This window comes from Durio zibethinus, chromosome 1 (genome assembly GCF_047325235.1).
Source record: "Durio zibethinus cultivar Kanyao isolate XHJ-2024 chromosome 1, ASM4732523v1, whole genome shotgun sequence".
Taxonomy (NCBI): domain Eukaryota; kingdom Viridiplantae; phylum Streptophyta; class Magnoliopsida; order Malvales; family Malvaceae; genus Durio; species Durio zibethinus.
In genome coordinates, this window is record NC_143162.1 from 33879778 (window position 1) to 33899808 (window position 20031).

The window sequence follows — 20031 nt, forward strand, 5'->3', positions numbered from 1 at the left end:
TAAAAAAAAAAAAAAAAAAGTCTGTTTTGATTACGAATAATGCTGCAAAATATGTTCAACAAAAGAAATAGACGAAAAAAATAAGTTGTGAAATGTGTCGTTCCAATAATTTCATTACTACAAACTTTTTTTACATGATAAAAAAAATGTAAATGGAGTTTGATGAAATATTTAAATTGTATAACTATTATTTAATCAAAATTATAGTAATGTTAGTGATCATGTGATCTGTTCATTATCGACACTCCCTCCATCCCTCTTTTTTTTTTTTTTATATTCTTTTAGGAAGTATCAATTTATTTGTCCATTATAAAAAATAAAAAATAAAAAAACTTAAATTTTCAAATTTATCCTAATTTTTAATATTATTACAAAAAATCTAATAAAATTAAACAGTGTTAAAATTAAACATTTTCACCGTATTTTTTCCTTGTTTCACTTTATTCTTATTCTCAGGCTTTCCTTTTTATTTCCCGAAACTTGAGTAAGACTTTGCGCAAATGGCAATAAATTCAAAATTAGTATCATGAGATTTGATGTAAATGTTATTGGGTTTTTTTGTGTTATGGAAAAAATGAAAAACAGTTAATATTTTTTAATTTTTAATGGTTTTTTATTCTAAAACAGAGGTTATAGTTGCCATAGAAAATGACAATAAGCAAACTTTGCAAACGATGATTTTTATTAGTTTGGTGATGAGCTTAAAGCTTTGCAAAAAATTTTTGCCTTGACACCAAATGTCAAAATTTTATCTTTACTGAAAATAAATAAAAATATTAGAAATAAACTTAAATTTTTTTATTAAAATTTGTGTAAATTTTTAATGGATAATCAATAAGGGACAAAAATAATATAATATTAATTTTTTAGTTTTAATTATTACAATTCAATTTTTTACAAACTTAAATAAAAAAAAAAACTATGAGCATGAATTACAATAAAACTAAAAATTTGAATTGAAAACTATTAGTTTGCGAAATAATATCTTAGTTTTTTTTTTTTATGTGTTTTACACAAAATTAAAAATCAAAACCAATAAAATCATAAAAAGTTGAGTTTGAAACTTCATTAACTCCAACATTAGTTTTTATTTAGTTACTTTTAGTTTGAAACTTCATTAATTATACTTTAGTGAATTTCACCAAAATATTGTCACATAGCTTAAATTACACCTCATATATATGTATATATTTTTTTATAAAAAAAATTCGAGACAGATTATTCAATCTTTTAGATCATGATAATATGTGTCGTATTTAACAGTTTGAGATAAATGATTACAAATTATATATTCGATATGATTTCAATAAATGACTAGCAATAAAACTCGAATTCAATGTATTTTCATTAAAAAAATATGAATTTTAATAAATTAAATCAATAATTTATTAATATATATATATATATATATATAGAGAGAGAGAGAGAGAGAGAATGGAACCAATATGGGTTTTTAAAAGCTCTTTAATTGCTAAATCAAAAAATTGAAGACCCGTTATTATTTCTTCTTTCTCCGATTATCTTCCATCTTTTACGCAAAAAATGGAGGTGGAAAACTTTTTTTTCTTTCTTTACTTGTCATTTTCCTTTGACAATAATTCTCTTCTTTTCGTTTTATTTCCATTGAGTAATAATTAATTAATAAAGCGGAGTTTTTTTTTTTTTTTTTTTGTAAAATTATAAACTACCAGACACATATAAGATAGATCTATCAAAAAATGGAGATATCTTTCAAAATCTGAAAGCTTAAGAGGTATTAGACAAAAATATTAAATCCATCAAATGGATTTATGCAAAAGAATAAGATCTGCTTGAAAAATGGGTTGGATTTTGACTGTAGCTTTCAATACTTGAGTTTGACCCAACTCAATTCATTTTTAATTATAATATATATTATTTTTATATTTATATTATGTAATTTATATTATATACAAGTTAAATATATATAATATTAGTGTACAAATTTTTAAAAAATATGCTTAGTATATTTTAAAACTTAATCAAAGAAAAAAACAAAATTACTAAAGGATAAATAAAAAATAACGTATTTTAAATGTAAAAAAAAAAAAAAATTGGACAGATTTGATATGAAAACTCGGACAATATCATTGATAAATTTAATTGCACTTAAATAAAATTTGATGTTTGAATTATCAGACTAAACTAAACTTTGACAAATATGTATAATGTTGAATATTAAAACCATGCCTAATCTCAACCTGAATAAAATATGATCTTACCCATAGACACATGTAGTAGGAATTTTGGATGTTCGAGGATAAAGGAAAATGCTAGCAAGTCCTTCCCAAGTCTAAAACACGTAGCTCATTGAACACTTTTTTTTATTAAATTATGTTTTATTAATAAATTTATTTATATTAACTTTAACAAATTTATAAACAATTATATTTTTGTAAAATTTCACTGAGACAGTAGAAAATAATAAAAATATAAAGCATATGACTTTTTTTTGAAGTATATAAAGCATCTGACTTAAATAATAAAATATATTATTTTTTGAATGAAAAGAAATGTAGTAACATGTAAGATTTTTTCAAAAGCATGTATATATAAATATAAATATATAATGCTCAACTTTAGAGCTAAGTCAATAATGCTCTGATATTTCTTGCCCCATAATTCGGGTTGTACTTTTTGTTTTTAACGGTTGCAATGGACCCCACAAGAGATCAGAGCAACCGAGCAACCGTGATCATTTCCGTAAATCAGCTGGGCCTCTGGCTGTGGGCCCAACCTGTGAATTCACGGGCAAAAATAAAAAACAGTGAAAAAAGGGGAAAATTACCGCCAGTGCCATTTCCCTCCAAACACAATTATTTCCGGAAGAAGAAAAAAAGAAAGAGCCAAAGAATAGGGGTGACGTGTACAACGCCTTCCTTCTGTTTCGGAGGGAGCTCTTTTAGGCTTTTCCTTTGTTTGACCAAACAGGTTTCCGTTGAGCAAAAATTCCGAGCCAAAACACTCTTGCACAAACAAAGAAAGAAAAGAAAAAAAAAAAAAATCTCTCTGTTCTCACCTTTACGCTTCTTGCTTTATCTCCTTTTTCTTTTCTTCTACATTTTCCTTTTACTGGTTTTCCACCAAGTACGTTTCAAATTCAGTGAAAGTTTTTTTGCTTTGACTTTTTTTTTTGAAATTTTGGTGTTATTTTGTTTTAAGTTTGAGTTTTGTAATTGTTTTTTCTTGTTTATATGTTTTGAATGAACGGCATTATTGATGCTTGCAGGTTGGTGCAGAGGATTCTTTGAAAATTGTGATCTGTTTGGATGTGATTTTTCTGATTCTGAGTGAACAGAGGATTATGGCTACAAAAAAGGATGAACCATCTCAGACACAACAGGTTTTGAATTTTGATTGTTTTTGTTTGCTTTATTTTTTTCCTTTTTCTTTTGTTAATTTTCTAGTTTGTTTATAAAGGCTTTGATGTTCACAAGAAAAAAAAAAAAGAGAGAACCATATTTTGTGTTTCTGAGGGAGATTTTACGTTAATTTTTTTATTTTGTGATCAGAAAATGCCTAGCAAAAAGGAAGAGCCGTCTCAAACACAACAGGTTTTGATCAGTTTCTTTTTTTTTTTTTTTTCTGTTCGTTTTCAGAAGATTTGTGATGTTCAAAAAATAGAAAAAAGGAAAAACTACATTGCGATTTAATGGAGATTTTTTGTTTTTATCAGAAAATGCCTAGCAAAAAGGAAGAACCATCTCAAGCACAACATGTACGTTATTTTTCGTTTAACCTTTCTTTTTTGTTTACATCATAGTTTTCATGGAAATTTTGAACTGAAAATTATTTCTGTTTTGTTTCTGATTTGTTTGCGCTGTAATTTTGTTAGCAGAGGATGGCTTCCAAAAAGGAAGAGCCCCCTCAAGGACATCAGGTGTAGATCAATCTTTTTTCTTTTCTGATTCTTTTTTTTTAATTTTTAAGGAAAGCATTTGAACCATCAGGGAAAAGAAAACCTAAATTCTGATTTTTAAAGGAAACCATTTTGTTTTCTCTAAAGGGAGAAGCAGCTGCTGCTCCAGGTCCACCCGCTCCACCACCAGGTCCACCGGATCATCTGCATTCTCGAACTGGCAACTCGGTAAACTGTTCTCTCTCTCTCTCTCTCTCCAGTCTCCCCCACAAATTGTTATTTACTATTCTGAATTTGAATTGTTGGTTAAAAATTGCACGTGACCATTCATTCCCTAAGTTACCCTGCAGTCATCTTTATAATCATCGAGTACGTGTTTGCAATCATCTGTGTCTACTACTTGTCTACATCTTAAGTGCTTGGGATTTCAACTAAAAGTTTTGAGCCATTTCATGGAAAGATTGCCTACATAGCAGTTATTCTCTTTTGATATTATCAAGCATATTGTAGTTGTTAGTTGTTACCAACCATATTAAGTTTAATCCTAGACTCTTAAGTGACCATGACAAATTTCGATGCAAGAGAATGAATTCTGTTCTGTATTTTAAGTCCATTGCTAGATTTTACCATCTTGAGATCATTGCTTACATTATCTTGCATTCCCTGTTCATAAGCATGCAATTTACAAAGTTGTGAATGTTAGAGCATTTTAAGGTTGAAAACTTTCTTGCAGGTTTTAAAGAGCGGGTCACTTTTTTTATCGTCCAAAGGTTTGTTTACTTTATTTGGTTTTATTACCCTTTGCAATTTAATTCAGTTACTCATTTGCCTTTCACCTTATGTTTTGTGAAGCACATCCTCCGCTTACATTTTACTAGAAAAATATGCATTATGAGGCTTATGTTTAAAAATCATAGTCCCAGGATAATGCTTGGATTCCTCCGGGTTATTTTTATCCCCTTTTTCCCCCTATTTTTCTTTGTTTGAAGGAATTGGATGGACATCATGGAAGAAAAGGTGGTTTATTTTGACACATACTTCGCTGGTTTTCTTCAGAAGCGATCCTGTAAGTACTTGCAATTTGGCAGATTGTCAGTCTCAATATGGATGTATGTGCTTGTTTATCCGTTTTATACACCTCTGTTCCTGAACAACTGAATGATCATAAAGATACATTAAAGTGATACGAGGTCAAACGATGTGGTGCTGTTTTTCTGACTTACTAGATTTTAAGATCCGCATGGTCAGGGGTGATGCTAATTTGATATGATAACCTTTTATGTGCACTAACTCTCTTTCAGTCAAAAAGATGAATGAAAATGAAACTTTTGTGTCTATCACGCAGCAGGTCTTTTCATTGGTTTTACAGTTTTAGTTGTCTTTGGATAGACTAAATAAGAATATCAGGGAATTGTCATGCTACATTAAGCGTCAGGAAATTGGGAAACATGACCTAAATATTAAGTCATTAGTGCGGCTCTAAATTCATGAAATTTACTTATCAAGGAGAAATGAATCTAATCTAGAGGGACCACTTAGCAATTTGTACGGGTGTACATTTTTAGTATAGTAGAAATTGTTGTTGCCAAGGAGGGGAGTCTTAGTGCAACGGTAAAGTTGTTGTCATGTGATTTGGAGGTTATGGGTTTGAATCACAGAAACAGCGTTTTGTGAAAATGCAAAACAATATTGTGTACATTAGACCTAAAGGGTTCGACCCTTTTCCGGACGGGAGCTTTACGCACGGCTGCCCATTTTAGAAATTGTTGTTACTAAACACTTATTAATTTTATAACTATTGTACTACCGTTTGGTATATTTATTCAGCAATTCTTCTTTGGTTCTCCAGCAGAGTGACCCTAAAAATGAAAGACGGAAATTCATTAGATAGGTTCTTCCGATTTATAACTGGGTTAAACTTTACTTAGATGCACTATAACACATATGGGTCCTCTTCTACAGGGTGTGATGTTCGAGAGCTTCATCTCGAAGAATAATATAGAAAAATGATTTAACTTGAGGAAAGGACTTTGGTTTGAATATTGGGGTAACTCCAGTATGCAGTCTCTGAGGCAAAAGTAAAAAATTTAGATGGGCTGATATTTATTGGTTTGATGTTATTATTATCCTTATCATATCTTGTTCTCTTCCTTCCACATTCCATGCACTAGCTCATTTTTTTTTCTCTTACTGCATTTTGTATAATTGTGGTTATAGAAGATTAATTACTGTTGTTTTACATATCAGAATGCCGTTTCTCAGAAGGGGAATGAAGTGAATTTAACTCTTGGCGGTATTGATCTCAACAATTCAGGCAGGTTGGCTTGCTTTTTTGAATAGATTATTAATTCTTGATCTCTTGTTTAAGTTGCACATATCATGAAAGTTGGAAGCCTTTACTAAGCCGTGGTACCATTCAAAAATTCTAGCGTGGTTGTCAAAGCTGATAAAAAACTCATAACTGTACTTTTTCAAGATGGCCGCGATGGACGAACCTTCACACTCAAGGTGCTTCCTCCCATTCTCCATCTATAAGTTCTCCTCTGATTACCTCTTTTTACTGTTTTGGATCACAATTTTTCTAAGCTGTTTAGTTGAGTAAGTTTTCAGATTTATGACTCTTAGATAGTATTTGGTATTGAGTGATCATTCCAAAAATCACGGTGATCTATATATAGTAATTAAATCACTGTATTTAAAAAGCACTAGGTGATTTTATGAGTGGTGATCTTAGATCATGGCAAGTGATCATATCATTGTTTTGAAAGGTAACCTAATTTCCATACAAATGGATGAAAAATCTTTTATTACCAAGATGAAGTGATATAAAATTAACAGTAATCAATATTATTCATTTAATATATGAATTAAAAATTTATTTTCTCTTAAAATTGTAATTATTTTATATTATAATTTTTTATATTTTCAAATTAATATTTATTATAACAAATTTAAAAATAATTTGTATTTTTTTATTTTTTAAACATTTTATATAATTTATTTTTTTTATTTTATTATAAATTTAATATATTATATTTATTTTTTAATTCAAATATTTTTTACATAATTTATATTAAAAAAATTAATTTACCTATCAATAAATATAATTATTAATTTAATGATTTAATTATCTTTTATTATAAAATAAATAAAATATTACTAATATTTCACAAACTATTATCTTTATTTAATATTAAAATTATTAGTTTGTGTAATTATTACAATATGTATGGTTATTTTTATACTTTTAAACAAAATAATGTTTGATTTTTAGTAATATCAAATACATTGATCTTTAATTCTTAAGATATAATGATTATTAATCAAATAAAATGATTTCAAATTAGAAGTGATAAAATCATTTTGGTAATAAAATCACCTCATAGATTACATTACCATAATAATCTTACAAAAATATCAAATTTCTCCTTAGTTTATGTCCCTTAACTTGATAAATAGTTGAGAACTTTCTGTCTGAACTGCATTAAATATCAAGATTCTACCAAAACAGTAAAAGATCTTCCTCATATCTAAAGATGACTAAATGAATATATCCAAGATTGAGCTTTAATGAAAAGCTGAAGACCCTGTTATTGAGCTACCGACACCTGTGGGTTGCCAGAATGCCCTGAACATGAAAATTTCATCTATAGAAGTTTTATTCAAGTCGGTCATTCTATACGCTGCTAATAGCATTCTTTTATCCTGTGAAATCTATTATTAAGAACTTTTTTGGCCACATCACTGGTTTTGAAGGCAGAAATGCAGAAAAAAAAGCACTAATTATGTGTCAATCTGATGTTATGGGAGAATTTGATGCTTAATCAAATGGAAAAACAATGAGATGTTGCGAAAATCAGATGACATTATGATATTTTTTTGTTGGTGAGCCAGGCTGAAACTTTGGAGGATTTGTATGAGTGGAAGGCTGCACTTGAAAATGCTTTGTCACAAGCACCATGTTCTGCTCATGTGATGGGACAAAATGGCGTCTTCGGGAATGATCAAGGAGATGCGGTCGAATGTTCTAAGGAACCAGGTAAGGTTGAGCCATGTTTTTTGAGTTTTGTGTAACTTTATCCTAGTATATGTGCTGGGGCTTCGTTCGTATCTAGACTCCTAATTTAAACTCCAGAAATAATGCATGATCTATAAGTTCTTTTGTACAATGTAACAAAATCAGAAAAATTAAAAAATGTTACAATTGGGAACCTTAGTTGTCAGTTCCTCCTATTTTTGTTTCACCGTGCCCTCCTTTGTTCACTCTGTTATGTTTTTTTCCAAGCCTGTCAAGTTGTTTCTTGAATGTACCAAGTTTCTAATTTGGTTGGCTGCTTTGATTTATTTTTCCTCTCATATACGGATGCTCTTCTTTCTCTTTCTCAGTAAATGATAAACAGCCCGTGAGATCTACAGTTGTAGGCAGACCAATTTTACTTGCACTAGAAGATGTTGACGGAGCTCCAACATTTTTGGAGAAGGCCCTAAGATTTGTAGAAGAGCATGGTAAGTTTTCTTCTGCATTAATTGTTGCAATATCATTTAAGTAGTATGCTAAAGTTCTAATTCCATATACCGGGTAACTGTCTAATGCCTATGTAATCTAGTGAATATATGTGCATGTGTGTTCTTATTCATTTACCTTTCTTGAGTAATACCCGTATTCCAGACAATCTTCCTGCACCACTGCATGTGTCTAAAATTTTCTTTATCTTTGTTTCAAGAATTTTCCTCATTGTTTACAATTTTAGTTGCCTTAGAGGCTGTGGCTATGATGTTACTGTTCAGTGGTTTAAGTCATATGGCACAGAACTGTTATTCATATTCTTTAAGCTACTTTTGATCATGTTAAAATAATTTAATAGGAATCAAAGTAGAAGGGATCCTACGACAAGCTGCAGATGTAGAAGATGTTAAGCGCCGAATTCGGGAATATGAACAGGGTTTGTTTGGACACTCTGTCCTAGACTTTATTCTATATTCTGGTTTTATTTTTTACATTGATCACAGCTACAGGAGGTTGTGTTCGCTTCTTACAATTTCTTTGAATTTACACATTCAATATTTAATGTTTGGCTGTAGACAATTCTATCAAGGGTAACTTTAAATTTGAATTGATATTCTTGTAAGGAAGATTCTTTGCTTGTTGAATAGAATAGAGCAAGAAGCCAAAGCTACTTTATAATCTTGTAGTTCTACATAAAAATACTTTGTGTTCAGCCTTCTTCTAACTCTTTTGGATCATGCTTTTTTGTGCAGGAAAAAGTGAGTTTTCTCCTGAGGAGGATCCACATGTTATTGCTGATTGTGTCAAGGTATTCCTTTTAGTTTCCACAAGATTCTTTCATTTAAGTTGCAGCGTATAGTAATCCTGGTACTTCGTTTTTTAATTTCTTTTGTGCCATTTTCCAGTATGTCATTCGGGAGTTGCCATCATCTCCTGTCCCTGCATCATGCTGCAATGCGCTACTAGAAGCATGCCGTAAGTCTTTCATTGAAGTGTTTTTTGTTTTTGCTATCTTACCCACTAATAAATTGAGTTCATAATTTGCTTCACTGCAACTGAATTCTTGATGCCTCTAATTTTAAAGGGAAGTATGTGTTGGATAATCCCTATTGGAGTTAAATATGCTGTTTATTATTCATTACTCTAAAGAAAAAGTAGGAATTTCATGTGCTGGATTCTTGTTTTAAGCAACCATCGGGTGAAGTTCTTGTATGCTCAATTGGTTGGCTTCCAAAGGGATGTAGTGGAAATTGTCCAGTTGAATATCTTTGAGCACCATCATTTCACTTTGGATGATTTACTTATCTTTATGATTTTTTAAGATTTGCTTCTGTTGTTATTATGTTATTGGACATCATAAAATAATTAGGAACTGAGCGCGGTGCTAGAGTCAATGCTATGCGTATGGCAGTATTGGAGACGTTTCCTGAGCCAAACCGTCGCTTATTACAGAGGTAGTTGATTCATCAATTCAGTCTTGTCCCTTTTAAGTACTACGCATTTCTTAGTATAGGTTTATTTCCTGAGCATTATGGATATATTAAAAAAAGAGCTGTTATTCCATATGGTGGTTAATATAAGAGTATTTTTTATTGTGGATTTAAATGATATGTGAAGAATGTAGATATGCTGCTGTTGTTTAAAATTATGCAATTAATTTTGTCTTTCCTACAATACAATTATTATTTTTTTTATCAAAATATAAGCAAAAGAATTACAAAGATCAGGTACTATTAAACAGTCCATGCATGTATAAAATTACAAAACCACATTAAAAATAACTCATAATTGAAAATACATATAGAATGACAAGTGTTGTGAAAATAAATGTCAAAAAGGGTTGTTGTCTTTACAGAAGTTTCACACCTATTAAGGCAATTCTGTACTGAGTATAGATAGATATTAGCAATAATTTTTCTTTGTTGGCATTTGGTTAACTGGATTCATTTCGAAAGTCATAAGTCAGTTACATTTACATTGTTTCTTTTTGGATTTCTTGACATTCAGTTACAATTCTTGATTTGTCTTGGAAAGGGGGTGGGGGGTTCAAATTCTTCTTTTCTTTTCATTGTAATTGCAATTCATATTTTCTTGAGAAAATTTTTATGTGATTTGTTTGGGTCCATGATAATCTTCAGCCAAACTTGTTGATTAACCACAGATTCTTGTTGCTATAACAAGTTTTAGGTTGAGCAAACCTTCTGATATATGTGTTGCTCCTTGCAAAATGGGTGAGTAATATCTTGTAATATTGCAAATTGGAAGTCATATCTTGTAGAAGACATAACTATATAAACTACAATGAATAATCCTAGCACACCAGAACTTGTTGAATGGTGTAACATTGTTCACTCAAAAAGCAAGAATAAATCTCTTAATTTTCTATTAGTTTTCAGCACTATGTTGATTATTGTTGAAATATTGTGAGTGAAATGCCTTCAGAATCTTTTCTCATCACCACTGGCATTTTGGAAAAAAATTGGGATTTGATCTTCCTTCCACAATTAAAATATCACCCTCATTCTTTGCCATCTTGGCTTCTACTTACCTTTATCCTTAATTATCTTTTCTTGTTCCTTTCTTTCAGAATTCTAATGATGATGCAAACTGTGGCTTCTAATAAAACTGAAAATCTGATGAGCTCTTCAGCTGTGGCGGCATGCATGGCACCCTTGCTTCTCCGCCCCCTTCTAGCTGGTGACTGTGAGATTGAAAATGATTTTGATGTGGGTGGTGATGGTTCAATTCAACTGCTGCAAGCAGCTGCTGCAGCCAATCATGCTCAAGCCATTGTTATAACGTTATTGGAGGAATATGATAAAATATTTGGGGTAAGATGTAATCATTCTCTTCTTTTTCACAACTGCTTCTGATATGGCTTTCTGTAGTCAATGTATAGACAAGTATGTACCCCATAAAATTATGAGCTGTAAGGCTTTATCTTTAGTTCACAGTCAATACGTTTTATTTTCTATTTGTTCCTTTTGAGCAAACATGATCATTAAGTCAAAAATCGTTTGTGTTGTCACGGTGTGTATGTGCTATTATTGGTACAGAATCTAAAGTGACTAGATTATGACTGTCTAATGGTGGAATTTGAATACAGTTAAGCTGAGTCATTATATCCTCTCATAGAACTGTCTGCACTGTGTTCTTGTCCTTATTTATGCAGCAATTACCTTACATTCCTTCCTTACAATGCAAGAAAATAAATGTGGGAGCCATCATTGCGGAGCTAATTGAATATTTATGTCTTCTATAATTTTAATATTCTTAAAAACATAAAAAAGATAAGAGATTGGCTGTTATTTTTCCTTATTCCAATTTTTATTACTTTTTTGGATTTGGTTTTTACATTGCGATTATGAGCTCAGCATTTTGTTCGCAGGAAGGTTCTGTTTCCCCTGATTTATACTCTGACACGGAAGAGAGTGGAAGTGAAAGTGAAGAGGCAACTGATGATGATGAGTCCTATGAAGATGATGAATGTGATGATGCAACACGAGGGTCTGATGCATCCAATGATGATGACTATGTGGCAAGTGGAACAGGCAGCTATAGTGGTCACTCTGTGAACAATGGTCTACATGATGATAAGGCTTGTTCCTCTACTTTCTTACATTGTCATTTACATTTTCATATTTTGTTCATAAACTTTAAAATAACGGCAGTAACAAGCTTATACAAATTTTGGAGCAGTTAAACTCTTCTCCAAATTTCATTTACCTCTCTTTAATACATAAAATAAACTAAGCTCGTAGGTTACCAGATTTATTTGCTCATTCTACATCTTGTTAATGATGTTGTAGCTTGTATATCTGCTCCCTTTGTCACCATATGGCTACTCAAGGTTTCTATTGTCTCCATGTCATTGTTTGCTTTCCCCTTAGAATTTATGCTCCTAATATGAACTTGACTTACTGCTGAGCAAAATGTATTCTAAATTAACTTTGCAGCATCATATATCAGAATCAGATGTATATATTTTTCTCACTCTTTCCCTTAGTGGACTCATTGTTTCTTCTGCTTTGTATTTTTTATTGGTAAATGGCAGCTTGTTTTCATGTAGCCATATGCTGTTACATTCTGTGGTCCCTGAATTTCAATTTTGAATATTGTTTTTGTTTAACTTAAAAAGGCATAAAGAGAAATAAATTAGTAATAAAAAGATGATGTACACTTAACATGAACTGAAAATAAAATTGCAGGATTCTGATTATTTGAGCTCAGGTTCTGAGTCCTCTGAAGCTGTTGATAATTTAAAAGCCACCAAGAAGTTGTCAAGTTCACTTCACTCTTCACTGTCTGAAAATGATGATTCAGAAAGGAGTGAGGATAATCAGAGTAGCAATAGTTCAGCAATAGAGACCAATAAGGTTGCTGAGCTGTCAAAAGGTGTTCAAGGAGTAACCAAGTTGGAGGATGAGTTAACTCATCACAATCAAATGTCATGCGTCCCAAAATCTACATTTATTGGAAATGGACCTGGCCACAACGTTAGGCGACCCACTGTTTGGGGACGTACTGCTGTAAGTGTTTGTTTTCTGCATTTATAATGCGTTCTGCTTTTGGCCTAGTTCATTTAACTTTCTCCCTTTTTTCGGCCAGTGCTTTCTATCTTAGCTAATAAGTATTTCAAAGAATGCATTCTAGCTGTAGCAAGTTAGGTTATATCATTAACTTACAATTGCTCAAGTTGGTCTGTGTTTTATAATCTTGTAGTAACTAATTATTTAATTTATCTGGTTTGCTTTCCAGGCAAGGAAGAACCTTTCTATGGAATCCATTGATTTTCCATGTGAAGAAGAGTAAGTGATGTTCCCTTGATCTGTATAAAGAAACTTTGTATAAATTTGCCTGCTACTAGTTTTCCTGGTTATTCTTGCATATAGCCTAGAGTGACCCAATGCCCACTAGAAGGTCCAAGAACCTTTTAAAGTCTTCTTCCATGCTTAGGATGAAGGAAACATAATTTTTGAAGCCAAAAGGGAAAAAGCAAAAACAATATAGAGTCAGACCTTTCTATATTATTGATAATAACTCTATTTTCTTTTTTACTTACCTAATTTTGACCCAATTTTAGTTACAAGCACCTTTTAAAGTCTTCTTTCACGCTTAGGATGAAGGAAACATATGTTTTGAAGCCAAAATGGACAAAGCAAAAATAATATAGAGTCAGACCTTTCTATATTATTGATAATAGCTCTATTTTCTTTTCTACTTACCTAATTTTGACCCAATTTTAGGGCTGAACTTGAGACACTTGAGGCTGAAAACTCTGACTTGCAAAAGAGACTCACTGAAGAGGTTATGCTAAATCCACCTTTCTAATGATTGTTATCTCAACTTGTTTGGAGACTTTTCATAACAATTTATCTTTCTAATATAGATTGAAGGTAATGCCATTCTTGAAGCTAGCTTGGAAAAACGAAAGAAGACATTGTATGGGCGTCGTCTAGCTCTTGAGAAAGATGTATGTTTTGTCAGATTTTTATTTTTTTTTCATTTCTTTTTCTACTGTCATTTCTGTTAATGCATTATGTTAGGTCATGTATCTATAGCAACAGAGATGCATATTGTAATGTTGAAAAAAGAAAACAATTTATTAAAGGCAACATATTCGCTTAATATTTTTAAAAGTTAGTTAGAGATCTATTTATGCATTTCTTTCTTCCCTCTTCAATATCAATTCTTTTGCAAATGGCATAGCTAAAACAATTCCAAATTTAGGTGATGAGAAGTATATAAGTGCATCATTGTTCATTTTGGTCCTTTTTGTTACTGTAAAAACTCCTATTCATAAGATAAAATCCTTGTGGAATTGGTTGTTCTTATTAACTGTTTTTTTTGGCATGGTAAGCAACTTTTTCCATTTCCCTAGCAGAAAGAGTTTTGGGTTGAATATCAGCAGTAAGTAGATGGCAAGGGTTTTTTTTAACAAAGTGCACAAAAATACATCTAGAGTGAACAATTATATGTTTGCTGGAAACATACATTTGTAATATGAAAAAAAAAATCCTTTTTTGTTATTGTATGGAATTTAACATTTGTATTTGCATATATATGTTATTCATTAGTTAGCTGCACAAAGCTAATGGTTTTTATCTCCAATACTGTGTCAGTTTTATGGGAATGGCCCAGTCTTGATCGTTCCTCTTTGTTGTACTTATAGGTAGCAAGATTAGAGGAAGAGTTGCAAAGGGAGAGAGATAAGAGGGCAGCTTTAGAAGCAGGACTTAACTCATCACAAGGACCCATTTTTTTCCCAGCTACGATTGATGAAAAGGTAGCCAATGGCCTACCTTAGATTTAACTAGCGTACCTAATATTTATTTTGCATCAAATTTTAACTTGTAAATATGATAAAGATAAAGGCAGATCTCAAGGACATAGCTCAAGCAGAGGTAGACATAATCAATTTGAACAAAAAGGTTGATGATCTGGGGATGCAGCTTAATCAACAGCTTGAGCGAAGTTCTTTTTCCATGAATGATTTGTGCAATCAACATCTACAAAATCATCAAGCAAAAACGTAAGCTTTCAGTTGGTTCTCTATCGCACTGTCATATTTTATTGGATATTTGTTACAAAACATTTCTTTACTTTGTCTCTTTGTGAGAGTTGGATACATGTCATCCTTGTAGTGATTCAAATTGTTTAAAGTAAAATACATATGGAGTTGTTTGGCAACTGCTAAATTGCCAATAATTCATGCTTCATCCTCTTTAGATTTATATTTGACTTATATTTTTTTATCTATCCCCATTCTCATCACTTTTATGAACTTGATTTATCTATGTACATGTTTGTTTTACTCTTAATACAGGAAGGATAAGCCAAAGGGTAATGAAGCTGCTTTCGAAAGGTCAGGAAGCAAGGTAAACTCACATTTATTTGAGGCATCATGAGCCCTGAAGTAGTCTAATTTCCTAGAAACTGAATGGAATTGGTTCCTATTGTTTACTTTGATAACTGCAGCTTATTTTCTTTGAAATCCAAACCTCTACCTATTTCTTGAATTTTTGAAGTGTTTGCATTTGTTAGTATGGAAATAGTATCAGTTAGCAGATTCAATTTTCCTGAAAGTCATTTGAAGATAAATTCCAATGAATGATCAAATGGCTATTAAGCCACTGCTCTTTCAGTGCATAGACCTAAATGGTTGTTGTATATTGATGTATGGAGATTCCTGATCAGACAGGCTCTGAAGGATCTCATCAATTTTCTTTTTTCCTGATGAAGAACTTTATGGCTGAATTTCATATTATCTTCTGCTTCATAGTAATACATTTCTTTTTTGAGTTGTGAACTCTAACGCAACAGAGATTTTTATTTATAAAGACACTATTTCATGAAATGATGATCTGAAAAGCTGTAATTTGAGCATTAGCTCTCCAAGCTTGGCTTGATTTAAAAACATTATGGCACTTTCTCCTCGCTTTCTCTCTTCCTCTTTTTATTTTTGGTTATTTTTCAATGGTGAGGTTAGCATGTTTAGCATTTGCTTTAAATATAAGCTGAACTTGAACTTGTTGAGGAGCATTACTGCTAGTCACAAGACCTTTACTATGCAAATTAGCAGCTATAAGATCATTATCGCTTTGCATCACTTGTTCCTACCATTTCTATGAAATGTTTCTTTAAGTTTTCTGTTGGTAACTTATTCAGGACAATGCATTTACACTGGTTTATCAAGTGATATCATCAAATTATGCCTCATACTTCGAGGCTTGCCTTTTTAAACTTTCTAGTTTAGACTTAAGCTTGTGCTATATTTAAGATAATGAATAGTCGTAATGTAGTCTCTTAGGCCGCTGTGACCTATACCTGGAGTCACAGCTCCCCGTTATGTGGGAATTTGTTTTAAATGGAATTCTCTGAACTAAGACTCTGATTCAGCAGGACAAGTATCTGGACGAGGCAGGGTGTGAGAAAAGGAAGAAGCAAGAATCATCTTCAGCAAATAAACACCCACTTCAAAATCAACAGTCAGATCATTCAGTATATAACAGCAACCGTATGACTGCAACAGAGACATTTTCACAGAAGCCCCTTGGTTCAAGTAATTCCAAGAAGTCAGCTACCAAGGGTGAGGTATGTTTTATCCTATTTAACACGACATCAATTGTATCAAACTGTAATGCAGTTATCCAAAGTTTCTGATTCAAGATAAAATTACCGTTTTCTTCATCTTAGTGAACATATTTGTTTTATCATTCTGTGATAGCTTGCCCTCATACTTCTTTCTATGCATATTTGGTTATAATTGGCATCGATTTTTAGTGTTTCATGAAAAACTAAAACTGTCGTCCAGGGAGCCAATTCCACATCGTCAGCACTGTCAAAACTAACAACTCGGCTCAACTTTCTGAAGGAGCGGCGAAGCCAGATTGCAAATGAAATCCTAGGCATGGAGAAAGGCCGTAGTTCAAGTCAAGCTGTCCCAAGCCCAGGTAAAGGCAAAGGACCAGAACCTATTCAATCTGTTCAAAACCCAGAAAAAGGTAGAGGACCAGACATTAGCCAATAACTCTGGATTCCAGACAAAGTGGTTGGATAAGAAGGCCAAACAGTTCCACAGTCGAAAAAAATTAGGAAATCAGATAACCGAACCAATTGGACACCAATAAACCTATTTTCAGGACAGGCGATGATCTGAATGCCATGGTGTGCTGCAGTTCAGACAAAGCTCAAGGATTAGAAGTTCAGTCTCTTTCTAGCCCAAGGACTTATTATATGATCTCTCGATCATTGTTTCCGCATGCGACATTGCTTATATCGGTGCTTTGAGTATGGGGAATGTTTACTAGAGAGGGATGCTAGGCGACTGATTTTGATGCCCACACTAAAGAGGAGAGGCCGATATCCTTTTAATCCAAGATGTACATATCAACCGGTATGTCCTTAGATGTAAGCTGAATAATTTAAAATCTTAGGTGACTGATTGTTTGTTGTCTGAGAAACCAAGTAGGATTGTATAGCAACTACGTGCTTTCGTTTTCTATGGGTTAATGCAACTTTTAATTTAAGATTTCTGGGCTTATATTGATATGAGCCCGACGTACGGCGAGCCTCGGATCGAGCCTCTTATAGATTGAGCCTTAAGTCAAGGGAGAGGTGAAGTCTCAACTTTTGACCTGAATCCATCACTTTTATGTCGTTCTTTCTGATGAATTAATCACCATTTGATAAAATACTTTCTCAATGCACATCATTTTCGGTCAGTTTCTCATCTTCACGATTCTCTTGGTAATGAGTGAATCTCGATGTGTGGCCAATTGGCTACAGCTTCAACCATTAAATTTCTGCAAAATTGAGGCTGAGAGACTCAAATATCTTTGCTGAATGCGAAAGCTAAAGATCCAAAGCCAGAAAATTTTTTCATGGGTATAAATAGGGCCAGCTCTCGACTAAGACAACTTTCCCACAGAGGTGGAGATTATTGTATTGGTTGTGTTAAATATATATAAAATATGGAAAATTTTTGTTTCAAATTCGTATCCTCAAATATGTATAAAACACTAAAAACTTTTATGTTTACTTATTTATACATTAAATCTAAATATAAATTTTAAAATTTTAAAGCATATCTCTCTTAATTAATTTTTTTTTTTTTATATATTTTCGTAATGCACAGTTGTTTAACCATCATTCAGAAAATTTTAGCAAAAACACAATTTATCAAATAAGCCAAACATTTCCAATCTAATTTATCATCATCATCAAGAAGCTTTAATCAATTAATCAAAATTCCTGAAGCAGCTTCCTAGCTTGCTCCAACGTCACAAACAAAACCACCGTAAACGGCCCTTGCCTTGAAACCGTCGGCAAAAACCCTTTATAAAGAGCCTTAAACCCTTCTCTTCTCACCGTCTTCATTAAACAATCACCCACCCCATTATAAAGAGGGGGCTTACCAACTTCCACCTTCATGTTCATCATCCTCGTCTTTATTACATCCACCGGGTTCGACGCGACCGCCGCCACAACCCCCGCCGCGAAGCTCGCCACCACGTGTGTCCTCATCCCATCTTCCATGACCCCATTCTCTAATATTGCTTCCTTGATCTGATCGTACGTTGCCAACTGCGAAGCCGTCACGATCATCGCTCGGTTCACCGTGAGGGATGAGCCCCGCCACAGGCTAGCCACGCCTTCTTGTTTCGAAATCCGTGTAATGGCATCGTAAACGCTCTTGTAATTCCGGCGTTGCTCTTGTGGGAGCCTTCCGTCGGCTTGCATGCGTACCATTGCAACGTCAGCGGGGTTCCCAACCGCCGCTCCGATTCCTCCGGCGATGAGCCCAGCAGCGATTTTCTTCGTCAAGTGCATGGTTTTGGTCTCCGGGTCAGTCCAGCTTTGCTTGAACATATCGTAAAGGCCCATACGGGTGGTAGAGTAGAGGGCTTGACGGAGGACGGTGGCGGAGACGCCGGAGAAGAGAGCGGGGAGGCCTTCGGAGTGAACAATACGTAGGGCGAGAGAGATGGGACCCACACGCGGAGGAAGAGACAGAGGGAGGGAAGTATTAGCCGTAGAGGAAGACAAAGCAAAAGCTGGGCGAAGCTGGTGAGAGAAGGTAGTTGTTTCGCCTTGGAGTTGCATGCGGACTTTGATAAGGTCGAGAGGGTGAGTTGAACAGCCTGCTACGACTGAAGCGACACCGCCTTCAACAAAGCTCTTAAGACCCATGTCGGCTTCAAAGGAATCTTAGGACGTAAAGATTACCGAGATCTTGTTTCTTCAGTCCCTGCCTTGTTATTTTTTAAGACAGCAGAAGTGGGGTTGAACACATTGGTTAGATGGCTGAAAGACATAGGTCACATAACGTTGAAGAGTGAGAGAGAGGCGTAGGGCTTTCTAATAGTAGCACTGGAAACTGCAAATTGGGCCTATAATGGGCCTTGAATTGAGCTAACCCAACTTGAAATCATATTCGCCAAGCCTGGTTTACTGAACTTATCTGCTTACCTGAGTTTGCTTTAGGCTCAAGATGCCCATTTTTGTTCTTCTCTAGTGTTTTTTTGTTCTGTTTGAGCCAGGCCCCTTTGTTATTAAAAACAATAATAATAAAAAACCCCTAAGACCCTAACTGCTCCTTGGTCTGGTGTTAATGGATGGTGGTGACGGAAAATATAAACATTGCTGGTAGCTAAGCGGAGTTAATGTGCATGAATCAACAAGTAGAAAACAAGAATGGTGAAATTGCAAAGAATAAAACCTATTCTTTTGCACCAACACTTTATACATAAAAAAATTAGGAAAAAAGAAATCAACTGAAGTTATCAATAGATTAAGCCGTGGAGTATTGCAGAGAAAGAACACAAATTAATGTTAAATTAAAATCATTTTTTGGAATCTTAAAATATCAGCAGTCGCTTTGGCCGAGTGGTTAAGGCGTGTGCCTGCTAAGTACATGGGGTTTCCCCGCGAGAGTTCGAATCTCTCAGGCGACGTCGCCTTTTCCGTTCCTTTTACCCTAATCTAAAACTTTTTCGTAAGACTTATAAAACCTTGATCCTGAATGCAAAACACTGTTCAAAAAGACCAATGTTCATCAGGTTAAACAATTTTCCAAGCCAAATTCAAATTAGAATGAAAACGACAATAATTAGTATTCTTGTTACATAATTATTCAGCAATGCCA

The 20031-nt window shown here is 33.3% G+C and overlaps 1 protein-coding gene, 1 non-coding gene and 1 pseudogene across 9 annotated transcripts; 2 read left to right on the plus strand and 1 right to left on the minus strand.

The window, feature by feature from the left end:
• Positions 1–2947: 2947 nt before the first annotated feature.
• On the plus strand, positions 2948–17415 carry LOC111312444 (rho GTPase-activating protein REN1-like). 7 transcript variants are annotated; one of them, XM_089766083.1, is made up of 27 exons: positions 2948–3105; positions 3248–3361; positions 3531–3572; positions 3695–3736; positions 3854–3898; positions 4025–4105; positions 4611–4647; positions 4867–4943; positions 6125–6195; positions 6307–6385; positions 7772–7916; positions 8264–8383; positions 8743–8820; positions 9137–9192; positions 9290–9359; positions 9754–9838; positions 10972–11215; positions 11773–11982; positions 12593–12913; positions 13143–13192; positions 13631–13691; positions 13774–13857; positions 14557–14670; positions 14753–14916; positions 15211–15262; positions 16284–16478; positions 16699–17415. In XM_089766083.1, exons 2-27 carry the CDS (start codon positions 3323–3325, stop codon positions 16912–16914), a joined length of 2778 nt encoding a protein of 925 aa, XP_089622209.1. In that variant the 5' UTR covers positions 2948–3105; positions 3248–3322; the 3' UTR covers positions 16915–17415. The 7 variants fall into 7 exon arrangements, with proteins under 7 accessions (XP_089622209.1, XP_089622220.1, XP_089622211.1 ...); XM_089766094.1 differs by having other exon boundaries at positions 16284–16473; XM_089766085.1 differs by having other exon boundaries at positions 16287–16478.
• Positions 17416–18002: 587 nt separating this feature from the next.
• On the minus strand, positions 18003–19210 carry LOC111311309 (mitochondrial uncoupling protein 5 pseudogene; annotated as a pseudogene). The gene has a single exon (XR_016345335.1). The product of XR_016345335.1 is annotated as a mitochondrial uncoupling protein 5 pseudogene (transcript).
• A 548-nt stretch (positions 19211–19758) lies between these two features.
• On the plus strand, positions 19759–19840 carry TRNAS-GCU (transfer RNA serine (anticodon GCU)). The gene has a single exon. It is a non-coding gene; the product is annotated as a tRNA-Ser (tRNA).
• Positions 19841–20031: the final 191 nt, after the last annotated feature.